The 25036-nt window shown below is 38.8% G+C and overlaps 1 protein-coding gene across 1 annotated transcript in view; it reads right to left on the bottom strand.

The window, feature by feature from the left end:
• CSMD1 (CUB and Sushi multiple domains 1) overlaps positions 1-25036 on the bottom strand; it is a 1203024-nt gene that overhangs the window by 411354 nt on the left and 766634 nt on the right. Inside the window, exon 7 of the mRNA XM_086744017.1 lies at positions 16696-16773. Within this exon, the coding sequence (XP_086600143.1) occupies positions 16696-16773 (78 nt within the window). The remainder of the gene's footprint in view (positions 1-16695; positions 16774-25036) is intronic.

Here is a 25036-nt window from a genome sequence, read left to right on the forward strand (position 1 = left end):
CCTTGGCCAGCAGTGGGTCCGCCCTAGGCCCGGCCGAGTCCACTGAACAAAGGGGAGAAACTTCTAGCAGTTTCCTAGAGAAGCTACCACCTTAGGCCCCCTCTCACTAACAAAACCAGAACACTCATGAATAGCTGGATTTGTATTATACCAGAGACATTTGCAAGTTAAACTGACCTTAATATCTCTGTAGGTTTTTTTCAAATAAAAAAAAAATTCTCAGAATTTTGCTGCCTAGAGTTTATTATAAGGTGCTTATAATTTGCCTTATTACTGGATAAAGCATGTTTGCAAACTCTTTTGCTGAGATATGTACCATGATACCACTGCTCCAAGTCAGCTGGATGTGAGTTTTGACCCAAAAACTTTAGAGCTTTGTTAGCACAGTGCTACATTCACAATTCAACTCCACATTTCTGAATCAAAACTAGCCCTCCAGCCAACTTGGAGGGCAAACATAAACAGACTCTACACAGGTACATCCTGAAGTAGACTTCAGAAGTTCAGTTCTGGAGTCAAATTCAGGCATTGCTTCAGTGCAATTCAAACAGGTAGCACTTCCCAGGTTTTAAAGATGCTAACAGCTTCCTGAGGCTCTGAGAAGTCTGTTTACAAATAATTCAGTGATGGTACAATCCATCTTACTATTTGCTTACAACATTTACAAAATTTTGCCTAAGGCTGAATCTTGACCAATCATCAAGATTTCAGGAACAATATTCAAGCAAGAATGACCCTTTATCCAGCATCTATAAATAATCAGGAGTTCTGCACTTGCAGTCCCACAGTTCTGAATTTTGTGAAAGAGATTGCTGAAATAAAAGATGACAGGCATTGTGGGTATTTTTAGTACAAAAATTATTCATGTTTTAATTCAAAGCTGAACCATTATTTTCTGGGATAACCATTTAATTGAACTGTTCTGTTTTCTCAATTTTATGAACTGAACCATAAAAATTTTATGATGAACTTTTGATATAGATAAAGTTAACCTAGAAACAGTTGAATAGGCTTGGTTGCCATTCATAATATGTAGCAGAAGACAGTATTGCTCAGTGCTTGTATGGAGAGAGTACTTTTCCAGCTGAAAAAAAAATACTCATTTTCTTCATCTGACTTGATCAGATACCTGTACCTACCTTCATTATGTGATTGACATAGCTAGTAGGCTAGTAAAAATTCTGAAATGGGGTTACAGAATTACAGAATTACAGAATTATTATCAAGATTGGAAAAGACCTAAAAGATCATCCAGTCCAACCATCACCAATACTTCTCAGCTAAATCATATCCCTCAACACAACATCCAAACATTTCTTGAACACCCCCATGGTTGGTGACTCCACCACCTCCCTGGGCAGTGCATTCCAGTGCCTGACTACCCTTTCCGAGAAGTAATATTTCCTAATGTTCAGCCTGAATCTCCCCTGGCGCAGCTTGAAACCATTGCCTCTAGTTCTATCACTGTCTACACGAGAGAAAAGGCCGATCCCTAGCTCACTACAACCTCCCTTCAGGAAGTTATAGAGAGCTATAAGGTCTCCCCTGAGCCTCCTCTTCTCCAGACTGAACAATCCCAGCTCCCTCAGCCGCTCCTCATAAGGCCTGTGCTCCAGACCCCTCACCAGCTTCGTAGCCCTCCTCTGAACGCGTTCCAGGGCCTCAATGTCTTTCTTGCAGTGAGGGGCCCAAAACTGAACACAGTACTCAAGGTGCGGCCTCACCAGTGCCGAGTACAGGGGCACAATTACCTCCCTGTTCCTGCTAGTAACACTGTTTTTGATGCAAGCCAGGATGCCGTTGGCCTTCTTGGCCAAAACCTCTTCAATTCTTTACCACTAGGTCCACTAGGTCAGAAAATTAGAGCTGAATAGTTCTAGCCTGCTGGTTAGGGCACTGTCTCAGAACGAAGGGCACCAAAGCCTTTTATCTGGCTCCAAAATGTTCTTAAATAAATACCTTTATTGAGACTGGAAAAGTTTATGCAAGAAAAACTAAAGTATTACTCCGTAATACCCTACATTCTAGAGGACATTTCAAGCAAAGATGGGAAATTTCAGTTTTATGAAAAGTAATAAAGTCAAACTGTAGTACACATTACCATGACCATTTGGAGTCTACAACCCAAAGATAGTATCACAGAGGCCTTAGCAAGCCTGATGAGCCGCAAGGTTAAGTTGTCATTATGCAAACTAATCTTTCTAACTTAAACATCCTTAATAGGAGACATTTGAAGTAATCTTTGCTCATTTAAATTCTGTGAAATGAATCTAATATCAGGCATGTTTACTTCTCTTCTTTATAACATTTTTTACTCCTTATATATTTAAAACAAGGATCCATCATGCAACTGTAATTAAATAGTAATAAAGTATTAGTTTAGTAGTAAAACTGTAATAAAAACCCTTTGGTTTCCTCTGTTGAATAGATCTTTGGTGTAGAAATTGGTGTTGTGCATATAACATGACAAATGTTGCCAACCTTTTACTGTTCCGAGAGAAGGACAAACAGAGACTTTGCTAAGGAACTGTCAAAAAATAAGTATGTGAACCACGATACTGGCTTTTAGTCTTAACCTCTCTATTAATATTTTTCTTCTCTTTATCATCTTTCCCAGCAGAAGCGTTTTACCTTGTTAAGAATACAGACATATACATGTAAAACACTTATTTCTGTCAATTTTCTGTAAATTATAATTTCTACCTGTTTTCTTTCTCTGATGCAAACATGCTGTGAAACTTCGACACAACTGCCACTATATTGAATGACTGAGCCTGCTCTTCTCTGTTTTGTGACACCAAGGGTATAAACTGTGAGAAGTAAGGGGCACATATTTTGTACTGGTGTTGCATATATATTGCTTCACGAGGTCTCAAAAGCACTGTTTCTTTTGGATGCAAAGTTGTTACTTTTCCTCAGCTAAGCAGTCACAGGTAATGGTGTGTAGATCTTTGTCTACGGGGAACTCTAAATAGCTATACAACCATTCAAGTCTTTATAGTTAAACTTTTATGACAGTTCGTTTTTTTTTTCCAGTTAAAACATCGTGAAATGGAATCTAACAAGGTTGTTTGTCCCTTTTTTTAAAGACTACAACTTAAAACCTTTTAATAATGAATTTCTAAATATATATATAAATGTGTTTTGTTTATAAATATTTTAAAAATATCATTCAAAGAGCTAATTACAGTGTTACAGATAGCGCTACTCAACACTCTACAGCCTAAGCCCCTCTTTCTTGTGCTTTGTAACTTTCACAAATGAATTTATGTATTTCTGTTGTGGCTTAGCCCCACTTGGGACCAAACTATGCAGTCTCTCTCTAACTCTCCCCAATCTTCAAGGGAATAGGGAGAGACATAAGAAAAAGGCTTGAGGTTTGAGATAAGGACAGGGAGATATCATTGAAGTTACCATTACGGTCAAAACAAACTCGACTTGGGGAAAATATTTGTTTATTATTAAAACCAAAGCAGGATAATGAGAAAGAGAACAAGACAACTTCGCCCCCATCCCTCCTTCTTCCCAGGCTTAACATTATCTCTACATCCTTCCCCTGCTCCCGAGTGGCACAGGGGGACCCTGCTCCATTGTGGGGTCCCTCCTACGGGCTACAGTCCTTCATGAACTGCCCTGTTTCTTTTCCTGTGTCCATGTATAGGCATTCATATTAGTCCACGCACTAAATCTATACATACTGTCATTTGTACAGCTTGTAAATATTAACAACTATAGTCATCCTCAAGTTCTGTATATATTACTGTTTATAGAGACTTTACACTATCAGCTTTAAGGCTAGTTCTCCTACTCTGCTAATTCAGAGGAACATGCTACCCGCAGCAGCATTTTTTTGCAAGGGAGAGTAGAAGGCAGCTGGGGCTCAGGAGGCATCCATGAATTCTAGCTGAGCTTTTATCAATTACAGAGTTTTCAGCAAGAGTGAATGTGCCAATAGCCTCTCTTGTACAGACAGGAGAAACATGATTTATCTGATTGTTGACAGAGTGCAAGATAATGATGTGCACCTGGTTAACGTACAGTTTAAATTGCATAATAAGACACAACTACCTTAATGAACATTTCTTTCTATCTATATAAGAAATGAAATAGAAAAATGGAAGAGAAAAAAAAAACAAATTGTAACTCTATTGTCCCCTTAAACACAAGTTTATCTACAGGACTACTAACAGACTTCGTGAACACATTACCAACAGTATAAAAAAATTAGGATTAGGGTCTGATTTTTACCAAAACCATTCTTTTAATGCAATGTAGCCAGTTCCAGGTGGAGACCGGTGACAAGTGGCATTGCTTAGAGGTTGGTATTGGACCTGGCTCTCTTTAACATCTGTGTGGTGCAGTTGACATGCTGGAGGGAAGAGATGCCATGCAGAGGGACCTTGACAGGCTTGAGAGGTGGGCCCACGTGAACGTCATGACATTCAACCAGGCCAAGGGCACATAGGTTATGGTAATCTCAAGCACAGATACAGGCTAGGGGGGAGAATGGATTGCGAGCAGCCCTGAGGAGAAGAACATGAGGATGTTTATTGACGAGAAGCTCAGCATGAGCCACCAATGTGCACTTGCAGGCCAGAAAACCAACCATATCCTGGGCTGCATCAAAAAGAAGCATGGTCAGCAGGTCGAGAGAGGTGATTCTCCCCCTCTGCTCTCATGAGAGCCCACCCAGAGTACTGCGTCCCGGAGAGGTCTGGAGGGCCCCGACATATGAAGGACATGGATCTGTTGGAGTGAGTCCAGAGGAAGGCCACAAAGATGATTAGAGGGCTGGAGCACCTCTCCTATGAGGACAGGCTGAGAGAGCTGGGATTGTTCAGCTTGGCTAAGAGAATTCTCTGGGGAGATCTTATAGCAAGCTTTCAGTACCTAAAGGGGGCCTATGAGAAACCTGGAGAGGGACTTTCTACAAGGAGATGTAGTCATAGGACAAAGAGTAATGGCTTTAAAGTGGAAGAGGGTAGATTTTGATTAGACATAAAGAAGAAATTATTTACTATGAGAGGTTATGAGGCACTGTAATGAGGCAGAGTTATGGGGGGTTGGAACAGGTTGCCCACAGTAGTTCTGGATGCCCCACCCCTGAAAATGTTCAAGGCCAAGTTGGATGGGGCTTTGAGTGACCTAGTCTAGTGGAAGGTGTCCCTGATCATGGCAAGGGGATTTGGAAGTAGATGATCTTTAAGGTTCTTTCTATGATTCTATGATTCTATGATTCTATGATTCTATGATTCTATGATAAATGGAGAGAAATATGACATGACAAAGGGACTATAGTATGGAAGAAGCAAAGAAATTCAGAAGACACTAATTTGGTAAAGGAATCAGGTTACAGCTGTGGGTTGACCCCTGCCAGCAACTAATCACCCACCAGCCCCTCACTCACTTCACCCCCTCCCCAGCGGGACAGGGGAGAGTATTGGAAGAGCAAAAATCAGTTAAAAACTTGTGGGTTGAGAAAAAGGCAGGTGAAAGAGGAGAAAAAAAAAGAGGAAAAACACCTCCCCAAATGATGCAAAGGCACCACTTGCTAACTCCCAAGTATCTGCCATCACTCGCTACCATCCCCTCCAGCAGACCAATGCCCAGCCAGTCTCCTAGCAATGGCTAGGACAAATATCCCTTCAGTCAATTTGGGTCAGCTGTCCCAGCTGTATCTCCTCCCAGACTCTTGCCCACCCCCAGCCTACTCACTGTGGAGTCAGAATGAGAAACAGAAAAAGCCTGGACACTGTGAGCACTGCTCAGTCATAATCACAACTCCAGTGTGTTAGCAACATTCTTTTCATCACAAATCTGAAACACAGCACCATATGGGTTGCTCTGAACAAAATTAAGATGTAATAAGATAAGAAGCAATGGGAGAATAAAAACTGAAACACTGAAAAACAGAAAAAAAAAAATCTTTTATCGTAAACCTGACTGAAATTCAGGGCATATTATATTTTTATAACAACAGTGATGTGAGTTACAAGCTCTGCCTCTCCAAAAAGGTCTCATTCTCTGTCATGAGAAAGCCACTCTTTATACATCAGCACTTCTGCTTCAGGACTAGACCATAAATGACTATGATTAATTTAACTGAAAACCAACAAAGAAAAGAATACAAAAAATGTATTTTGAGTGCTTAAGTGCTTTTGAACTTTCATACACTAAAATGTGAATTCAATTTTTAATCTATTCCATAGATACAGTAGAGTAATATCCAAGCAGATGGTGTTGCTCCATGCTATATTTTTAATCTTAACATAAGTGCTTGTTGTTTATGACAAAGGAGTTTATTTTAGCCTCTGCTATTCTGTACTGCAGATGCATTTTCAGACTTCTGAAAACAAGGCCTGGTAGAATTTAGAAAGAAATATGACTTCTCAGTATGAAAAACATTTCCCACGTGACTCCAAAAATATGAAGGAAAGGCTGATATGGCAATAAAGCAGCATCCTGAATAAAATAATATATGCTACATGAAATGTTTGCTTTAAAAAATCATACTCTCTTGCTCTTGTTAATTTGAAAATTCACTGGCTTTGTAGCTCCTCTAGCAGAGACATTGAGCATCAGAGTTCAGTTCAAAAGCATTAAACTATGGAAGATATGCATACATTTTTCACAGTCTCTTTTGCTTATGCAGGAGAAATTCTTTCATGTTGGGAGCCTGAAGCAGAAAATATTGTGACAGTGAGGTAACAGAAATCAAATAAATGGTTGCATTAGCAGAATAATATGGACTTTGAGATATAATTATTTCCCATAAAATTAAAACTTTTTAGAATTAAACATTTTTAATTGTCATGATGCATATTAAAACTTACGTTACTTCGATATATGACAAAGTGATCATGTCACTCTTACCCGAGTTCAGATGGCTTGTATGATAGAAGCATACACACAAGCCAGAGCACCACAGTTACAGTCTCTTCTTTTTCAAGTATTCTGACATAGAACAGAACATTTAGCCAGGTGTTTTGTGATTTCTCCAGACTTTTCTTTCTGTTCATATTTCTTAAATTATGTAGTTGATTAACTATTTTTTTTGTTGTTGTTTTTTAAAGAGCAACCTGTTCTATCAATTTCAGTGGAAGCACACATTATGGTGAATAATCCTCTCCCCCTAAATCAGCAACTAGTCCTTTCCTTCCAAATGTAATCAAATGTATTTTTTTTTCCATTTTAGTTCATTCTTGGGTTTTTTGGACCCATTACAAAAATAAGTCAGGCTGCTCAATGAACATTATTGAGGAATTAGATATGTTGTTCAAGTGTTGTGCAAATTTTTTACTTCCTTTTTTTTCCAAGTGAAGGAGTAGTGGACTCAAACTGGTCTGAAGCTGATTAATTAGCTGTAACTTAAAATAACCTCTCCTGTTCCAAACATATCTGACACTGGCACTTCGCAGCTCTGCTCAGAAGAGCTGCAGCAATAGATATGTTCCAGTGTGACAGGCTAAAAACTGACAGTGAGATGCTATGCAAACACAGTCAAAATTATTCTCCAGAGTGTTTCACAACATGAAGAACAAATTCTGAAGCAGGAAAATAGTCCAAGATCTTCTATCAAACTCTGAAGATATTTTCCCACAACCTGGATTTAGAAAAGCAGGATCTGAATACAAACTCAACATGCATGGACTATGCAGCTAGTGTCCAACTTTGAAAACTGCTGTATTAGCCTCTGTGGAAAGTGGAAATCTCCTTGAAGGAGGTGGGAAGTCTCTGACTCTTCCAAAGGACTTGACAGTGAAGGTATAAACATTCTGCAGCACATCTTCACTGCATAGACCAGTGATATACTTCTTTCTTTAATTAAAATTGTTTAAATGCTTTTTATGTTCCAGAACACTGAATTCACCCACCCACAAAATCTGAATGCCTTCATAATTTACATACATTATTTGAATCTAGAGAGACTTCATTTTGCCAACCTATTTACTGCCCAGATCTATATTTTTTAACAGAGCTGTGCACAGGAATTAAGTCAATGAAGCTATATAAAAGTATTAAGGCTTATATTTAAATTTCACAGGAATAGTTAATTTATACAGAATTGTAATTGCTGAAAGCAGATTGCTTATTCTTAAGTCTTTGACTTTGAAAATAACAGAATTCAATGTCAATTCAGCCTACAGTATGAACATTCACTTTAGATAATCAGTAATGTTCTGTAATTGTATATGAAAATTATTTAATGGCAATTTCAGCTTCCTAGCTGCATAACAATTCATTTTAACCATCCATAATTCAATCAGATTACATCTTGTTTTACATATTTTAATAGATGCTTTCTTCTGGTTATTTTACAAATTATATATGCAAATGATGTATTAAATAATTGATGAAGCACCTTGTTTTCCTTGTAGCTACAAGTGATGCTTTTCTTCACAAATATATTTAGGCAGTAGTCCTCTTCACAGCAAGATTTTTGCATAGTATTTTAAAAGATATTTAAACTCCTGCCATGATGAAGGCTTATTTAGAAACACCAAGTATAATTTACTAACCTGATTTACAAAGCAATTTATATAATCTAGTAAAACAGCACTGTAGAATTTCATTGCATAAGGATACTCATCTTCTCTGAGGTCTAAATTCAAAATTCACTTGGGCAACTCTGTATTATTACATGCTATGATAGAATAAAGTATATCAGAGTAATTATCCCTCTTGTTTTATTAAAGCTTTATTAAACTGTTAGAGGCTAATACTACGGTTATTGTTGCCCTACTGCCTAATTTCTTCCTATAATACTCAGTAAAACGGGAAATAGAGTCATTAATTTATTATTAGACATAGAGTAAATAGTGTAATGGAACACTGTGTTATGTATTTATCTGCACTTATGTGTGTGTATATATATTGAGGTGTATATATACATACACTTTTAATAGTAAAGATTCCAGGATCCATCCCTTAACCTATTGTATAAAAGTGCCAGTATTTTAAGTATTACTTCCCTCTTTTTTCTTTATTTTTAACTGAACTTTTAACATATGCTCAAGATTTCTGTAAAAAGGCTTTTTGAAATAAAATGGAATATTTGCAGACATGCATTTTAGTTATTTAAGTCTTGTTCTTAACCTTGTAATTAATAAATTAGTAAGTTATAAACGATCCTTTCTCTCATTTGTAGAGATGACAATACAAATGTAAACTTGAAAAATGCTTTCCTTTTCAAGCTGTGGGATTTGAAACAATGAAAAATAGCTTTCATGATTGAAAAGACTGGAGAGCTTGTGATACTGTGTAGGCATTTAGGGAGTTTCTGATTGGGCACTTACAAATGACAATCCTTTCAGTGCCTATAAATTAATGTAACACAGTACAACACACAAGCACAGAATAACTTCCGTTGAGAATACGGAGATCTTCAGAGATAATTCCTAGAGAAACTAATAGGAAAAGGTGCCTCCATGCTGATTGTAGCCCACTATGGTCTTCTGATTTAGTTTCCTCTGAGGAATCTCACCCTTAAATGTAGGTTTTTCAAATTATTTTCTTGGTGAAGAAGTTTTAGTCAAAGGTCTCTGTTTTCCTTATGAGAGAAGTGGAATATCTGCCAGCAGACAAACAGAAGTAGAAGTTTCTAAAAGACAGTGGTATTTGTAAAAGGAAATTCTGAGACCTGCAATTAGAAATTTCTCTTTTTAAAGGACACAGAGCTGATAATACTATCAGACGCAACGCTGGTGTATTTCCCTCATAAAAAATTAGTAAAGTAGGTAGTAAAGTGGGTCTCTTGATGTGCTGTCCTTGTTTTCTTGTTCCTTTGTTGTTTTTTTTTCACAAGGAACAGCAAACTGATCACTTGCATGTAAGAACAGGGCAAGCAACCCCCCAAAGTCTTGTTCAAAAAACTTACAAACACTTCTGTGTGCCCAAGAATAAAAGCAAGCCTGAAAGCTGCCAACATTTTGATATTTGCTTTACTTGTTTTAGCTGACAGTGAGACCTATCAGGGAGATAGATTTATGTTACATTTATTTCTCCAGTGCTTTTAAATTGGTGCTTGCTTGAATGGGCACAGGCCTGATGAATTTCAGCAGACAAAATCTACTTGCCAGCAAGATTTTTTTTTTTTTTAATTTCTAAGGTCACTGTATTTTATCTTAGTGTTCAAAATTAGTTAATATCTTTTTTAAAAAAATATAATTTCATGTGATATTTAAAATATGAACAGCAAAAACCAGACTGCATATTGAGAGCTCTTAAGCATGCAAGATCCAAAGCATAGGACCTTTTTGATACACAACTGCCTATAATTACTTGGGTGGTTTATTTAGCATCATGTTTATTGGTGATCAATTCCATCACCAATGCAAAATTTCTTAATTAAGGATTAAGCAACAGATGCTACATTTGATTAGTTTAAACTTACGTAAGATTAGAGTATAACTTCAGAGAGTAAGATAACTTTGGAGTTATTTCATTTGTTTGTTTTAAATTTGAGACTGAAAACTGTCAGAACAATGGATATTTAACAGTACCTCTTGATTATGATTTGACTTCAACATAGCATGTGATAGCCTGTGAAAATTCAGATTCAATAAGAAATAATAAGTTTTTACCTGTGAAGATTCGATACAAGTACAAAACACATGTTTAGAATTTTTAGAGGAAATTTTTCTATTACATGTACATTTTTAAAATAATAATAATATGGTCTTGTTAAACAGTTTTTCATTCTCCTAAAATGATTTGGGAAAAATATCCTAAAAACTAATCAAACAATAAAATAATTTTTGGGAAACAATTAAGAAAATAGTTTAAATATTAAAGGTAGTAGTATGAAATTGATATTGATATCATGACAAGCTATAAATTTCATTACAAAAAGGTAGTAATTAGCAATGGTTTTATCTTTTACAACTATAAATTGAGATGGCCTTCAGCTGTTGTTGTATCAGTTTGTTAAGTGGATTGCACATTGGTTTGCAATTAATTTCTAAGTATTGATCTTTTCAGAATATAAAAATTCTTAAATAAATTGTTCTTTACTAAGAAATATGAACAAAATTGTGCTATTAAGTGCAGCTATTTAGTTTATATTGCTCTTCTTAGGGAAATACTCTTTCATTAACTGAAGAGTAAAACTTTTACTAGCCATCATTTTACTTTTGTCAATGTAAATTCATCAGTAGCCAAATATCAAGAACATGAAATTACCAACTTATTTAAAAAAACAAATAATATATTGGTAAGCAACAAATTTTTATCCTAAAATTTTGTCATTAATATATTTTTAACTTTACATTACGAGGTACTAAGCTGTTTTTGTCAGAGTTACCCAATAACAAAATAAATAACAAAATAACTGCTGTCATTCTTTCTTTCTTACACAGAATTCACAATGAAATCTTGTTTTGGCATTAATCACTATAATTTAAACAGCATGTGCCATTAATTCACCTTAACGTGCTGCAACCAATCAATACTTAGTCTGTAAACTCATTTGTTCTTTGGCTCTACATGGCAAAAATTTTTGTCTTAAAATAGCTCTTTTTATCATCTTCAAGGTGAAGAACTGTTTGGATAAACTCTGTAGCTAAGCTTTCAGAGGATGTATTAACCTTACTCTCACTAAAATCATGCTCTTCAAACCATTTAACATGTGTTTTTCTGATTTTCTGAAATATATTTTCAAATAATATAACAGAAGCCTGAAATTGCTTTAGTGAAGATTTTTTAAAGAGGTTTTTACTCAATGAATACCTATAGATCCCCCACTTTGTAAAACATGGCAGTTTACACACTAAACACTTTGCAAAGGTTAAGTCACTCAATATTTAGTAATTACTATGAAGTGTTAATATGGTGCAATATGACTGACATATTTTTAAAGAATCACTCAGACTTCGTCTGTTAATCTTTGTTGCTATTCCAGAATGTGGATGTTCCCTGCAATTTGCTGTGTCATGTGGCTCGAGCCACTATCCGCACTGCATTTTGACAAGAGCAACCTCTGGAAATCAACTCTCCAAGACACTGCATTCTCGTTGCTGCCTTCTCTTCCTAGTGTTATTGTACTGGAAGATTTGCATGCACCACACAAACCTTATAAGCATCTCCATTTTTCACCTTTTATGATGATGCTCACCTCACTGAACTTCCACTGAGATGACTTGGAAGTGGAAGGCTGCCCTGTGAGTATAGCACTAGGACTAAGGGCATTAGGGTCTGCTAGGGCTGTCTGCTCTCCTAACCCTGCTCTCGGCTACTGCAGGCCTCACAGGGGCCAAAGATTCACAGAGATGCAGAGTAGCTGCAGTTATGGCCCTGCCTTCCCAATATTCTGTAAATTGGTGTTCTGAAGAGATCAAGACCTGTATTCACTCATTATCCCTTGTATGTGGAATGACAAGCAGTAACTGCCTGGTGTGTATCAGAGACTAGACTTGAAAAAATAAACTACAAGTGTCTCCAACTTGCCTAGAAAATGAGACTTCTATAAGGACTGTGGCTGCCTAATGATGTCCTCATAGGCCACTTCATTAAGGCTCTCCTTCTCTTGTATGTAGAGGATGCTCCCTGCACAATCTCTCCACTGCAGAGGTAATGCACAGATGTTTAGAGGTAATGATCACCCTCTGATAGAGTTGCTGGGCAGGAATATTGCCTTGAATAAAAATTATATTTTTATCTGATCAGTTACAATGCAAACTATAGTCACAGTAGTTTTAGAAAAAGGCCACAACCATTAACCACACAGAGACTGCTGGCTTATTCCATGTTAGAATGAGAGTGAGTGATGATAGCAAGATGGATTAAGTATCTTTCTTTGGGAATATACCATACATATCAGAATGACTAAGTAAGGGAGTAAAACTGAGTAGACTGAGCCTACAACTAAACAGATGGACACCAAACCAGATGTAATTGGATTTGCTTCCCCTAAGAAGATTTGTAAACTAAAACTCTCTTTTTGCTCCTCTGAGAGATCAGCTGCAGATGACCAAGGGGAAATATGCTTAGCATTGGATTTGGCCAGGGTTTGCAGCAGCTCAAGTACTAATGAGGACCAACTGTGAAAAAGTAACCATCGGAACTGCCTGTCCATTTATTTTCTCCCAGTTTGCTGCTCCAAAACTTTGCCAAGTGCACTATTTAAGCCCTCTGTAGGGTAGCTCACACTTTGGATGAACCAGGACCATATTTTAGTTCAATTATCTTTCACATTCTTTTCCTATTTCCTTGCATAAATTAATTATTATTCAGCTGCATCTGGCCCACTGGTAAAGGGTGCTAGCTGGTAGAAGTATTCTGGCAATGAGCTAATTTGATCTGTTTACTTCAGGTGTACTCAAGCAGGGGGAAAAAATAAAAAGCAAAAACCTCTTCTTTCCTTGGGGAGGTACACAATATATATATTTTTTTTTTCCCATAGTAAATCTACCAAGGTACCTATATCCCAAAGCCATGTTTTCCTACCAGACTCTATACAGAATGGCACAGCAGGTTAAAGAAAGCATCTAAGAATCTAGGTTGGTCCAGGAGGAGAGGAGTGAGATATGACTGCACACAGCTGAAATACTGTTCTGCATTCCACAAGGAATTACCAGTACATTGGTAACGTTTTCTGCCTCAACCCTAACAGATATGTGCTGCTGATAAATGCTTTCTGCAGCTGCTCTCAGGTTGTGCTTGGGAGGAAGAGCTGTGGGAAATCTGCAGATCTTGGGGTTCACAGGGCATGCTCTCCCAGCATGCACGTTCCATCCACCCCTCTGTCCTGCTTTAGTGTAGTGGGGGCGGCTACAGTGGCAGCTTCTGCAAGCAGCTGCTGCACGTTTCCCCTTTGTTCAGTGGACTCGTAAGGGTGTAGGGAGGATTGGTTGCTGGCCAGGGCCAAGCTAATGTGCAACAGTGATAACGGCACTGTGCTAATGTGTTTAAGAAGGGGAAAATAATTTTTTAAAAAAGAAAGGGAGTGAAGAAGCTGAAGTGGGGGCAGAGAGGGGGAGGTGCGAGCCTTGTGGGCCTTGCAGCCCTCACCCTCTGGCCTCCCACCAGGCGGCCGTCTGGACCCAACTCGGCCTGGTCCAGCTGCAAGACGTGGAGAGGAGATGTGAAGAGAACATGAGAGGTGTCTGACTGAGCTGATTGTGAAGAATTTCTTGTGAGAGGAACGGCTGCAGACGCCAAGGTTAGTGAAGAAGGAGGGGGAGGAGTAATGCTGCTCCATGCAGAGATTCCCCTGCAGCCCATGGTGCAGCCCATGGTGAGGCAGGCTGTCCCCTGCAGCCCATGGAGGCCCACAGAGGAGCAGAGATCCACCATGGAGGACCCCATGTCAGGGCAGGTGGATGCCTGAAGGAGATTGTGGCCTGTGGAGGGCCCATGCTGGGACAACCAGTTCCTGAGGGACTGTACCCCATGGAAAAGGACCCCATGCTCGAGCAGACAGTGAAGGACTGAGGCCCACAGGAGGGACCCCACTTGAGAATGGGGGAGGAATGTAAGGAGTTCTTCACTGGAGGAGGAAGGAGCAGTGGAAAACAACATGTGATGAACTGGCTGCATCCCCTATTCCCTATTCCCCCCCTGGGCCACTTAGGGGAGGGAAGGAGGTAGAGATAATTTGAAATGAAATTAAGCCTGGCAAGAGGGCGGGGTGGGGAGAAGGTTTTTTTTTGTTCTCTTTCTCATTATTCTGCTTTGGATTTATTAATAATAATAAATAAATAATTTTCCCAAAGTCAAGTCTGTTTTGCCCATAATGGTAACTTCAATGATATCTCCCTGTCCTTGTCTCAAAGCTCGAGCTTTTTGTTATAATATCTCTCCCTAATTCCTTCAGAGGGTGGGGAGAGCGAGCGAGAGACTGTGTAGCTTGGTCCTGAGTGGGCCTAAACTGCGACACCAACTTCATAAACCAAAATGGAAAAGTAAGCTTTCTGTTTTATATGGAGAGAATATTAAAAAGATCTATCATACAAAAACGGGGAGAGGTGCAAGTCTTTAATTTACTTTTTTAGATATTTGCTAATTGACATCAAATGGTAATAGCCATTTTTATAAGCCCTCTGATGTTGAATTCTCAATTACTTTTTCCATCTACATAATTACTAGCAAGAAAAATGGTTAAATACCAAAGAGTTACATCAGAAAGAACAGCAAAATGCATTTGAATCCACCTGTTTGTATTTTAATCTTACCATTTTTATAAGCTTCATGTAAGTGAAACTGATGGTAATAATGCACTTCTTAGATTTATGTTGAAAAGTCAAATATGATAATAAAGCTTCATAAGTCAAAAAACAAAGGAAAAAAAAGAGAAAAGACATTTCATTTGAAGTAAACAGCAGACTGCCTTATAATAATTTCTTCCATAGCCTGTCTTACTTCCATTTTCTGTAATTAAATGTGTTATCTGACAGCATATGCTCTGAGAGTGTAGGCAGAGATCACACAGCTCCCAGAAGTAACTTATAAATAATGAAATAATCACCCATTCAGGTACAAACACCAAAGAGATGGATCAACTTTTTCTGCTACACTTTGCATAAAAAGTTCCTTTTGAGTGGCACACCATCAATGTGCAGTATTTAAAGCAGAAAATTATCATGCCTCTTTTGTTCCAGTGAGTGTACCAAAACATTCACTTTATATTAGACAATGCGCTGCAGAAACACAGAGATCAAATCATATCCCCTAGACATTAGCCTTCAAGACACTCATTCTCTCTGTACTTGCAGAATAGCACACAATGAGGCAAACATCGCACTGGTTTCACTCCATTGAGTTCAGTGTTATTACAAGAAGAATTAAGTTATTCAGATACATCTTACTCCTTATACAAGAACTTTTAATGAATTGTGGGTGAACACTGGCTTACCCTGTGGCTTTTTTGGGCCTAAGGGACACTCTGCTTTCCAAAATATAAAATTATCTTCTTATTTTTCTTGTTTCAGGACTGGCCTGATTAATGGAGAAAGAGCTCTCAGGATACTATTCAAATTGCCAGTTGTTCAGGGAAAGCAATACTCAAAAAAACAAAAACAAAAACCACAATAGCCTCATAGTCGCATAGATAGCAACTCAATTTTACCTTTACACTATATATAGGGAAAAAGGTGTAGATGGACTAAACAGATGTCATTCCAGAGTGCACTAAGCATGCAGTGAAGGGAAGGTGATGTTGTGATCTCCATCTTCTTTAGATGCTGCAAATGACAGCAGTTCTTAAACCCTGCTGTGTGATATCACAGAACTGGAAAAAGGCAGTCACCAGGACATAGTAGGGCAAGGAAGAGGAAGAATTAGAGCTGTGATATTAACTGATGGGAAGAAAAAAAGATTGGGAAGTATAAACTTAGATCCAGAAAATGGTAAGATACCTTCACTGCCCCCAGTACTGAATTGATAAAGTCTATATGGCACTGTTCTGCCTGGATTTGTTAACTTGCCTTGCACCTCTGAATTCTAAATATCTTGATATATAAAAATATTTTGATATACAAAATGAGTGGTTTTTTTCTACATACCCATATTTTTCAGACATTACAACACTTTATTCTGCCTTCTATAATGTTACGAGCAGAGTTCTAATTCAGTGACAACTTGAAAGCATAATAACCATTTTATAACTACAGCTACCCAACACCTTTCTCTTTGATTTGTATATTTAACAGGACTCCAAAAGATATATGCAATCACTAGACAATGTTATAAACAACTTACAGATAGAATTCTTGTGGTTACTGTCTTTGCTAGGCATCATCTTGACTCCTCTTGATTTCAGTTCAATTGCTTTTTTTACTGAGGAAACAAAAGAAAAAAAGGAACATAACTCATTATTAAACTTTAGAAAGGATGTATACCAGCCAAATCATACACTACAGTAATACAAAGCTACACAGGAATCCTACAAGCATATCAAAATAACTTCAGTTTCTGTGATAATCCAAACATATTTTTACAAAAATACAACCATTTATCATGTTTCAGAAGATGTTCTTTTTAAACGGACATTGTCATGATTTGCAATATTTTGAATTAAAGTTTCCTTAGAATAAAAAAAAAAGAAAAACCTGTCCTGATTACTTGTATGAGTTTCCTATGTTTGCCACTGCATATGGCAAAATCTTAAACATTTAAAAAACGTATTTGTTACATAAAATGTACAGTACATTATCTACACATATCTGAGGACCACAAGCTTTAAATGTGATACTCACATCTGCTTTTATTTGATTCACCGTTCAGTAGTAGATATGTTTTTAGTTCAGTTTCCTAAGGAGATTAAGGCTATATGATCACAGTATGTTACAGGCTTTGGTTCACCTATCCCCTTTTGAATCTACAGGGCAATTTCAACTGATTTAGAAAGAGAGTAAGAGCTCTCAAAGGGACCAAGTTTTCCGAGAAAGAACAGATGCATCAGAGGTTTAATATCTGTTTCCTCTGTTGAGCCAGCTGAACGGCGGATAAACTCCCAGCCTATCCCTACAAAGTAGTTAGGGTACCATAGGAGGGATCAGGAGCAAAGGAGGAAGAGACACGAGAAGAAACTAGTGCAGTTATACATTAAGGAACACATGCGGTAGAATTTTATCCCAAGTGGTATTGGGATTAGGAGAGAGGCGAGGGGCTCAGCTGAGGTGCGTCTACACTAATGCATGCAGCATGGGGAACAAGCAAGAAGAGTTGGAAGCCATAGTGCGGCAGGCAAACTATGACCTAGTTGCCGTAACAGAAACGTGGTGGGATTGCTCCCATGACTGGAGCACTGCAGTGGATGGCTACAAACTCTTCAGGAGGGACAGGCAAGGAAGGAGGGGTGGTGGTGTGGCTCTCTACGTTAGGGAATCCTTTTCTGCTACTGAGATTGTGACTGGGGATGATAACATTGAATCCCTATGGGTAAAGATCAGAGGAAGGGCTGACAAGGCAGACATCCTGGTGGGCGTCTGTTATAGACCGCCAAACCAGGATGAAGAGACAGATGAGGTATTCTACAAGCAGCTGGCACGAGCTGCACAGTCGTCAGCCCTTGTCCTCATGGGGGACTTCAACTTCCCTGACATATGCTGGGAGTACAGCACAGCACAGAAGAAGCAGTCTAGGAGGTTTTTGGAGTGCATAGAGGATGCCTTCCTAATGCAGTTGGTCAGAGAGCCCATGAGAGGAACTGCCCCGCTAGACCTGCTGTTCGCAAACAGGGAAGGTCTGGTGGGAGATGTGGAGGTTGGGGGCTGCCTTGGACAGAGTGACCATGAAATGATAAATTTCTCGATTCATGGTGGAGCTTGGAGGGGGAATAGTAAAACTGCTATCTTGGACTTCCGGAGGGCGGACTTTGAATTGTTCAAGAGACTAGTAGGGGGAGTCCCCTGGCATTCAGTCTTAGCGAACAAAGGGGTCCAAGAGAGCTGGTTGCTCTTCAAGAAGGGAGTCTTAAGGGCGCAGGAGCAGGCGGTCCCCCTGAGCCGCAAAATGAGCCAGCGGGGAAGAAGACCGGCGTGGATGAATAGGGAGCTATTCTTGAGGCTCCGGGAGAAAAAGAGAATCTACCGCCTGTGGAAGGAGGGACGGGCAACTGAGAATGAATACAAGGAAGTCGTTAGGATGTGTAGAGGTGAAATCAGAAAGGCAAAAGCCCAGCTTGAATTTAACCTGGCCACTGGGGTGAAAAGGAATAAGAAACTTTTTTATCAATACATTAACAGTAAGAGGAGGACAAAGGAGAATATCCACTCTTTGCTGGATGAGGCTGGGAATGTGACCACTGAGGATAAGGAAAAGGCGGAGGTTCTGAATGCCTTCTTTACGTCTGTCTTTAAAGGTCAGCCCAGTTATCCTCAGGGTACTCCTCTCTCTGACCTGGTAGTCTCAGCTGGGGAGCACGCTAACCCCCCTGTGATTCTGGAAGAAACGGTCAGAGACTTACTACTCCAACTGGACTGCCACAAGTCCATGGGGCCGGATGAGATCCACCCAAGAGTGCTGAGGGAACTGGCGGAGGTGATAGCCGAACCGCTTTCCATCATCTATCAGCGCTCCTTGTTGACTGGTGAGGTCCTGGAAGACTCGAGGATTGCCAACGTGACTCCCATTTACAAGAAAGGTTGTAAGGAGGATCCGGGGAACTACAGGCCTGTTAGCCTGACCTCGGTTACAGGGAAGGTTATGGAACAGATAGTCTTGAGGGAGATCATGCGGCATGTGCAGGATGGCCGGGGGATCAGGCCTAGCCAGCATGCGTTCATGAAGGGCAGGTCCTGTTTGACCAACCTGATCTCCTTTTATGATCAAGTGACCCATCTGCTGGATGAGGGAAAGGCTGTTGATGTGGTCTACCTAGACTTCAGCAAAGCCTTTGACACTGTCTCCCATGGTATTCTCCTGCAGAAGCTGGCAGCCCATGGCTTGGATGGGTACACTTTTGGCTGGGTAAGGAGCTGGCTGGAGGGCCGGGCTCAGAGAGTGGTGGTGAATGGAGTTAAATCCAGCTGGGTACCGGTCCCAAGTGGTGTTCCCCAGGGGTCGGTGCTGGGGCCTGTCCTCTTCAATGTCTTTATTGATGATCTGGATGAGGGCATTGAGTGCACCCTCAGTAAGTTCGCAGATGACACCAAATTGGCTGGGAGTGTGGATCTATCTGCCTGGGGGTAGCGAGGCCCTCCAGAGGGATCTGGACAGACTGGAGAGCTGGGCTGAAGCCAATGGGATGAGGTTCAACAAGACCAAATGCCGAGTCCTGCACTTCGGCCACAACAACCCCAGGCAGCGCTATAGGCTTGGGGCGGAGTGGCTGGAGGACTGTGTGGAGGAAACGGACCTGGGGGTACTGATTGATGCTGGGCTGAGCATGAGCCGACAGTGTGCCCGGGTGGCCAAGAAGGCCAACGGCATCCTGGCTTGCATCAAAAACAGTGTTACTAGCAGGAACAGGGAGGTAATTGTGCCCCTGTACTCGGCACTGGTGAGGCCGCACCTTGAGTACTGTGTTCAGTTTTGGGCCCCTCACTGCAAGAAAGACATTGAGGCCCTGGAACGCGTTCAGAGGAGGGCTACGAAGCTGGTGAGGGGTCTGGAGCACAGGCCTTATGAGGAGCGGCTGAGGGAGCTGGGATTGTTCAGTCTGGAGAAGAGGAGGCTCAGGGGAGACCTTATAGCTCTCTATAACTTCCTGAAGGGAGGCTGTAGTGAGCTAGGGGTTGGCCTTTTCTCTCGTGTAGACAGTGATAGAACTAGAGGCAATGGTTTCAAGCTGCGCCAGGGGAGATTCAGGCTGGACATTAGGAAATATTACTTCTCGGAAAGGGTAGTCAGGCACTGGAATGCACTGCCCAGGGAGGTGGTGGAGTCACCGACCATGGGAGTGTTCAAGAAACGTTTGGATGTTGTGTTGAGGGATATGATTTAGCTGAGAAGTATTGGTGATGGTTGGACTGGATGATCTTTTAGGTCTTTTCCAATCTTGGTAATAATTCTGTAATCCTGTAATTCTTTAATTGTAATGGTAAGAGAAAAGGGTAAAAATATAGGACACATTCACAGAAAATTAATTGGTTCTGTAGCCTGGGAATAATTTGATCAAATGAAAATAAAATCAGGTGTAGAAAATAATTGTGAAACAAGCCTGGACAATTGAAAACTAGAGTGTAAAAAAAAAATAGCAATAGTAAAATAGCTAGTGACTGACTTTGTGTATCAGAATGCTAACAACATCATGATGCATGTCAGTAATAAAAAAAAATACTAAAAACAGTAATCCTTTCCTGATTCATATTAAATACTTTTTTTTTTTTACTAGAGATTGCAGTGGTTAATAATCTTAAAATGCAGCCATTTATCCTAGATACAAGCAAAAAAAAATAAACTCAGATTTTTTTTTAGATGGCAGTAATTTGTATGTCATACTATATAAGTATATAAATAAACACCACAGATTATCAGTTATACTTTTTGTCAATGTATGGGATATATTTGATGATTACTACAGTATATATTGATATGAATGCAAATATTTCTAAGTGAAGTGGGAGGAACAGCAAGTTAACATGTCTTTAAATATCACATTAAAAAACATTATTTCATTGTATTTGTTTCTATATTCTGCTGCTTTTTCAACCTCAGAGTGAAGCAGGCTTTTCTTAAGTGCTGAAACTGGGAAAGTACTTTTTGTGCTACGTACATTGCAAGTGCAGACCTGTCTAAACCTGGAAAATAGGTGTTCAAATGATGAAAGATGATTGAAACACAATTGTAGCTGCATGGGATGAAATGGATTTGATAGCAGGGTGGTGTTTGATTGTCTTCTAAGACAGGAACACATTATATAGCGACATCAATGCAGACAATGAGGTTAATATCTCCAAGGACTTCTGAAAGGGTAAACCTTATAGATATAGTTTTCTTAGGATTACTTTCTAAGACGTAGGTAGTAAAATTTCCATCAAGTGCCACCTTATGTTTTGATTTTTTACATTGCATAACCAATCTGCAAAAATTATTCCATATTTAATGGGAAATGAACAGCAAAATTATTGTAATGAATATTTGGGATATTGTCTGTAGTGGTACTCCCTCTGCCAGCATGATTTTCACAATTTATTAATACCTGTGTCATGTAAAACATGCAAGCAGTTCCTAGAGTATTCAAAACCCACATTGCTTACAGTCATGAATGAGTGGTAAAACCATTCCATTATTATACGGTGAACAGAGAAAAAAAAATATATTCTCCTCCTTTGTCCTTATTTTAGAGTGAAAGTGGCAATCATCACTCAAATTCCTTGTGGGAGTTCACTCTTAAAAATATTTGTTAGACATACTTGAAGCATGCTTCTTGGGACTGGAAAAAATGATACCCATCAGCTTCAGTTTGAAGTACAGTGGACATAAATTGACACAAGAGAGGTTCTGACTTGATATATTTAAAACTTTTTCACTATCAGGATAGTCAAGCATTGAAACAAGTCCTGCAGTTTCCATCCTTGGAGATTTTTAACATGTCAAGAAAAAAGGCATTCTGTATCTCTCTGAAAGAACATTAGATAGGGGATTTGCAATACTTAAGATCAGTCATCTAAAATGTACATTTTATGAAGAGAAATAGATAACTCAAGGGGGCAATTCATCTCCTTCTAGGATAGGCACAATGAATCTTCCTCTGGAGGTGCCTTTTCCTCGCCATAAAATATAACAGAAACATACGCCACTTGCTCAAGATAGATCCCTATGTTTTAGGCAGTAACATTAAACAACATGAACTTTTATGTCTGGAGATCTTTAACGGACAAATGTAGGTATCTGTGAGACACAGGGATTCATGAGGTTAAATGAGATAATTTAAGACTACCAAACTTCTGCCTTATTATACCTGTGTGCATAATTTTTTGCATTCCACCTGCACAGTATTTTCTTCTGTTTCTTTTTTTAAAATAATTAAGTGAGTATACTCTTTAAAATACAAGCTGTTCAGTGTATGAAAAAGAAATAGAGACCACTGAACACTGTGGTTTGAGTCAACCAGTTCAATCTCTTCTGTAACATAAAAATAAATATTATAAATTGCACTTTTTGTAACCATTTAAATCCCATTTGAATATCATTTCTGAGATGCTACTTTTGTAATTCCTGATTGCTCATTTACAAGGATTTCTGGATTTCAGAGATGATTTTCCATTTAAGAGCATAAAAAGAGGAATGGATTACATTAATAATGTCAGATATGAACAGCACTTTCCACCTTTTAAGTCATTACTTTTTAAAATTTGCATAGCTTTCTGCTGTGTTCAATTAAACATTCAGTTAAGGTAATGAATTAACTCACTTCATCTTTTCTGTTAATCATAACTTTAAGACTCTTTTGGAGATGAGATACCCATTCAGGGAGGAGGGCACAGCTGAGAACTGGACATTCAAGACAATCTTATCAGCTTACTGGAAAGCACTGGTTGTATTACTTAACTTTCTGCTATAGCTAAATTAAACTGAGCTATGAAAAGATTATATGTCTGGCATTATCTGAATGGATCATGAAAGTTAAAGTGAATTTTTTAAGTTGTAAATCTCCATTAAAACCTATTCTGATTTTTCTGGAGTTTTTAGTTTCCAATGTATTTGAACCTGTGTCAAGAAAATACATTTTCCCCCAAGTATAATTACCTTGCAGAAATGATTATAACAATTTAGCAAAAATATATTTTTAAGAAAAGATCAGAATCACAGGATGATTGAGGTTGTAAGGGACCTCTTGTCCAACCCCCTTGCAGAGTCACCTAGAGCTGTTTGCCCAGGATGAACCAATGAGTAAAATTTCCACACTTGGTAGCGATCAAGAGGGTAACAATATAAAAGTAGCAACGAGACATTAGAAGGACAGTCCCTATGTCTTTTGAGGATATTTGAAAACTATTACCTTTAGTCAGAGAAATTTCTCTGTGTGTGTATATAAATATACAAATGTAAAAGTAGTGTAGACATATTGCATTCAGATTTGTTGTTTGTGAAAATGTTTGTGAAAAAAATAGTATGCAAAATTTTAAAAATCATATTAGATTACTTTAAAATAATAATAATCTATATCTATATTTGAGTAAAGGTGGTTTGATACATTCAAGACCTGCTGCCATTCTGCCACTGAAAAGGTCGTCCTAGAAAGCTAATTCTCCTATGCATTTTCCTTGCTCATGGCATTTGAAGTATAAAATATAACTGGCAAATTGTGTTCACTTAAGAGAAAAGATTAAAATAAACAGAGTATTACATATTTGAAACATTTGTACATGTTTGGGTAAGCAAGATCTAATGATGAGAAAATTCAGTAAAAAAAAAAAATTAAGCAAAATGTTCATAAATAACTGAGCTCAGAGTAATTTCAGTAAGAAGTTTTATATATAGACTGCAGCCTGGAGAACTTCAAAAAGACCTTTCATGACCCATTGACTAGCTAATGAAAAGACAAGGGCCAACAAATGAAGTTAACAGGAGTAAGGCTTCAGACTAACAAAAGGAAGTGTTTTTTTTTTTTTTCATACAAGAAGTAGTGGACAGGCAAAAATCTTTGCCAAAAGAGACTAGCAAATGTGGATGCAAAAAACTGCAAATTGGCTTCAGGCCATGGCTGGAGACAGGTATGGGGTTAGATCATAGAATCTCTTAGGTTAGAAAAGACCTTTAAGATCACCGAGTCCAACTGTTAACATAGCACTGCCAAGTCTACCACTAAACTATGTCCCTAAGTATCACATCTATACATCTTTTAAATACCTCCGGGGGCGGTGACTCCGCTGCCTCCCTGGGCAGCGTGTTCCAATGCTTCACAACTCTTTCAGTGAATAATTTTTTCCTAATATCCAATGTAAATCTTCCCTGGTATGACTGGAGGCCATTTCCTCTTGTCCTATCACTTATTAATTGGGAGAAGAGACCAACACCCTCCTCAGCACAACCTCCTTTCAGGCAGTTATAGAGAGTGACAAGGTCTCCCCTCAGTGTCCTTTTCTCCAGGCTAAACAACCCCAGTTCCCTCAGCTGCTCCTCATAAGATTTGTGCTCTAGACCCTTTATGATATATATCCCTTTGAAAGACAGATCTCTTTATCGTTAAGGCAACTTTATGACAACTATCCCTACGAAAGATAGATCCCTTTGTGAATGTTCATAACTATTGTTAGGCCTCTCTATCTGTGTGGGTTGAAGAAAGAGGACAAAATGCATTCAGCAGGTAGATCTCATCTCTTTTTTAAAAAGGAATGACTCTTCTTTCTCTTCACATTACTTTAGCAGACTGTGACCTGTACTATGATACCTTTAGACACTGCTATAATCATACTAAATATGCCTCTATTGTACATGGAAGATGGCCTTCTTTTGAAAACTCATCCTGTTCTTGTAGACAAGATAGCTGTTTGTGGCTTTGATGAGTATTATTTCTCTGGGCAGAAGTTTCAAGACTTCATATAGAAGATGACTAAATTGTCCTCAGTCTTGAAACTGGAGAACCTGGAGGCTGAAACTTCATGCTGCCTTCACACACAGCACGTGCTCACCACAGTAGTACTAACCTCTC

This window comes from Chlamydotis macqueenii, chromosome 3 (assembly GCF_036417535.1).
Source record: "Chlamydotis macqueenii isolate bChlMac1 chromosome 3, bChlMac1.mat, whole genome shotgun sequence".
Classification (NCBI taxonomy): Eukaryota; Metazoa; Chordata; class Aves; order Otidiformes; family Otididae; genus Chlamydotis; species Chlamydotis macqueenii.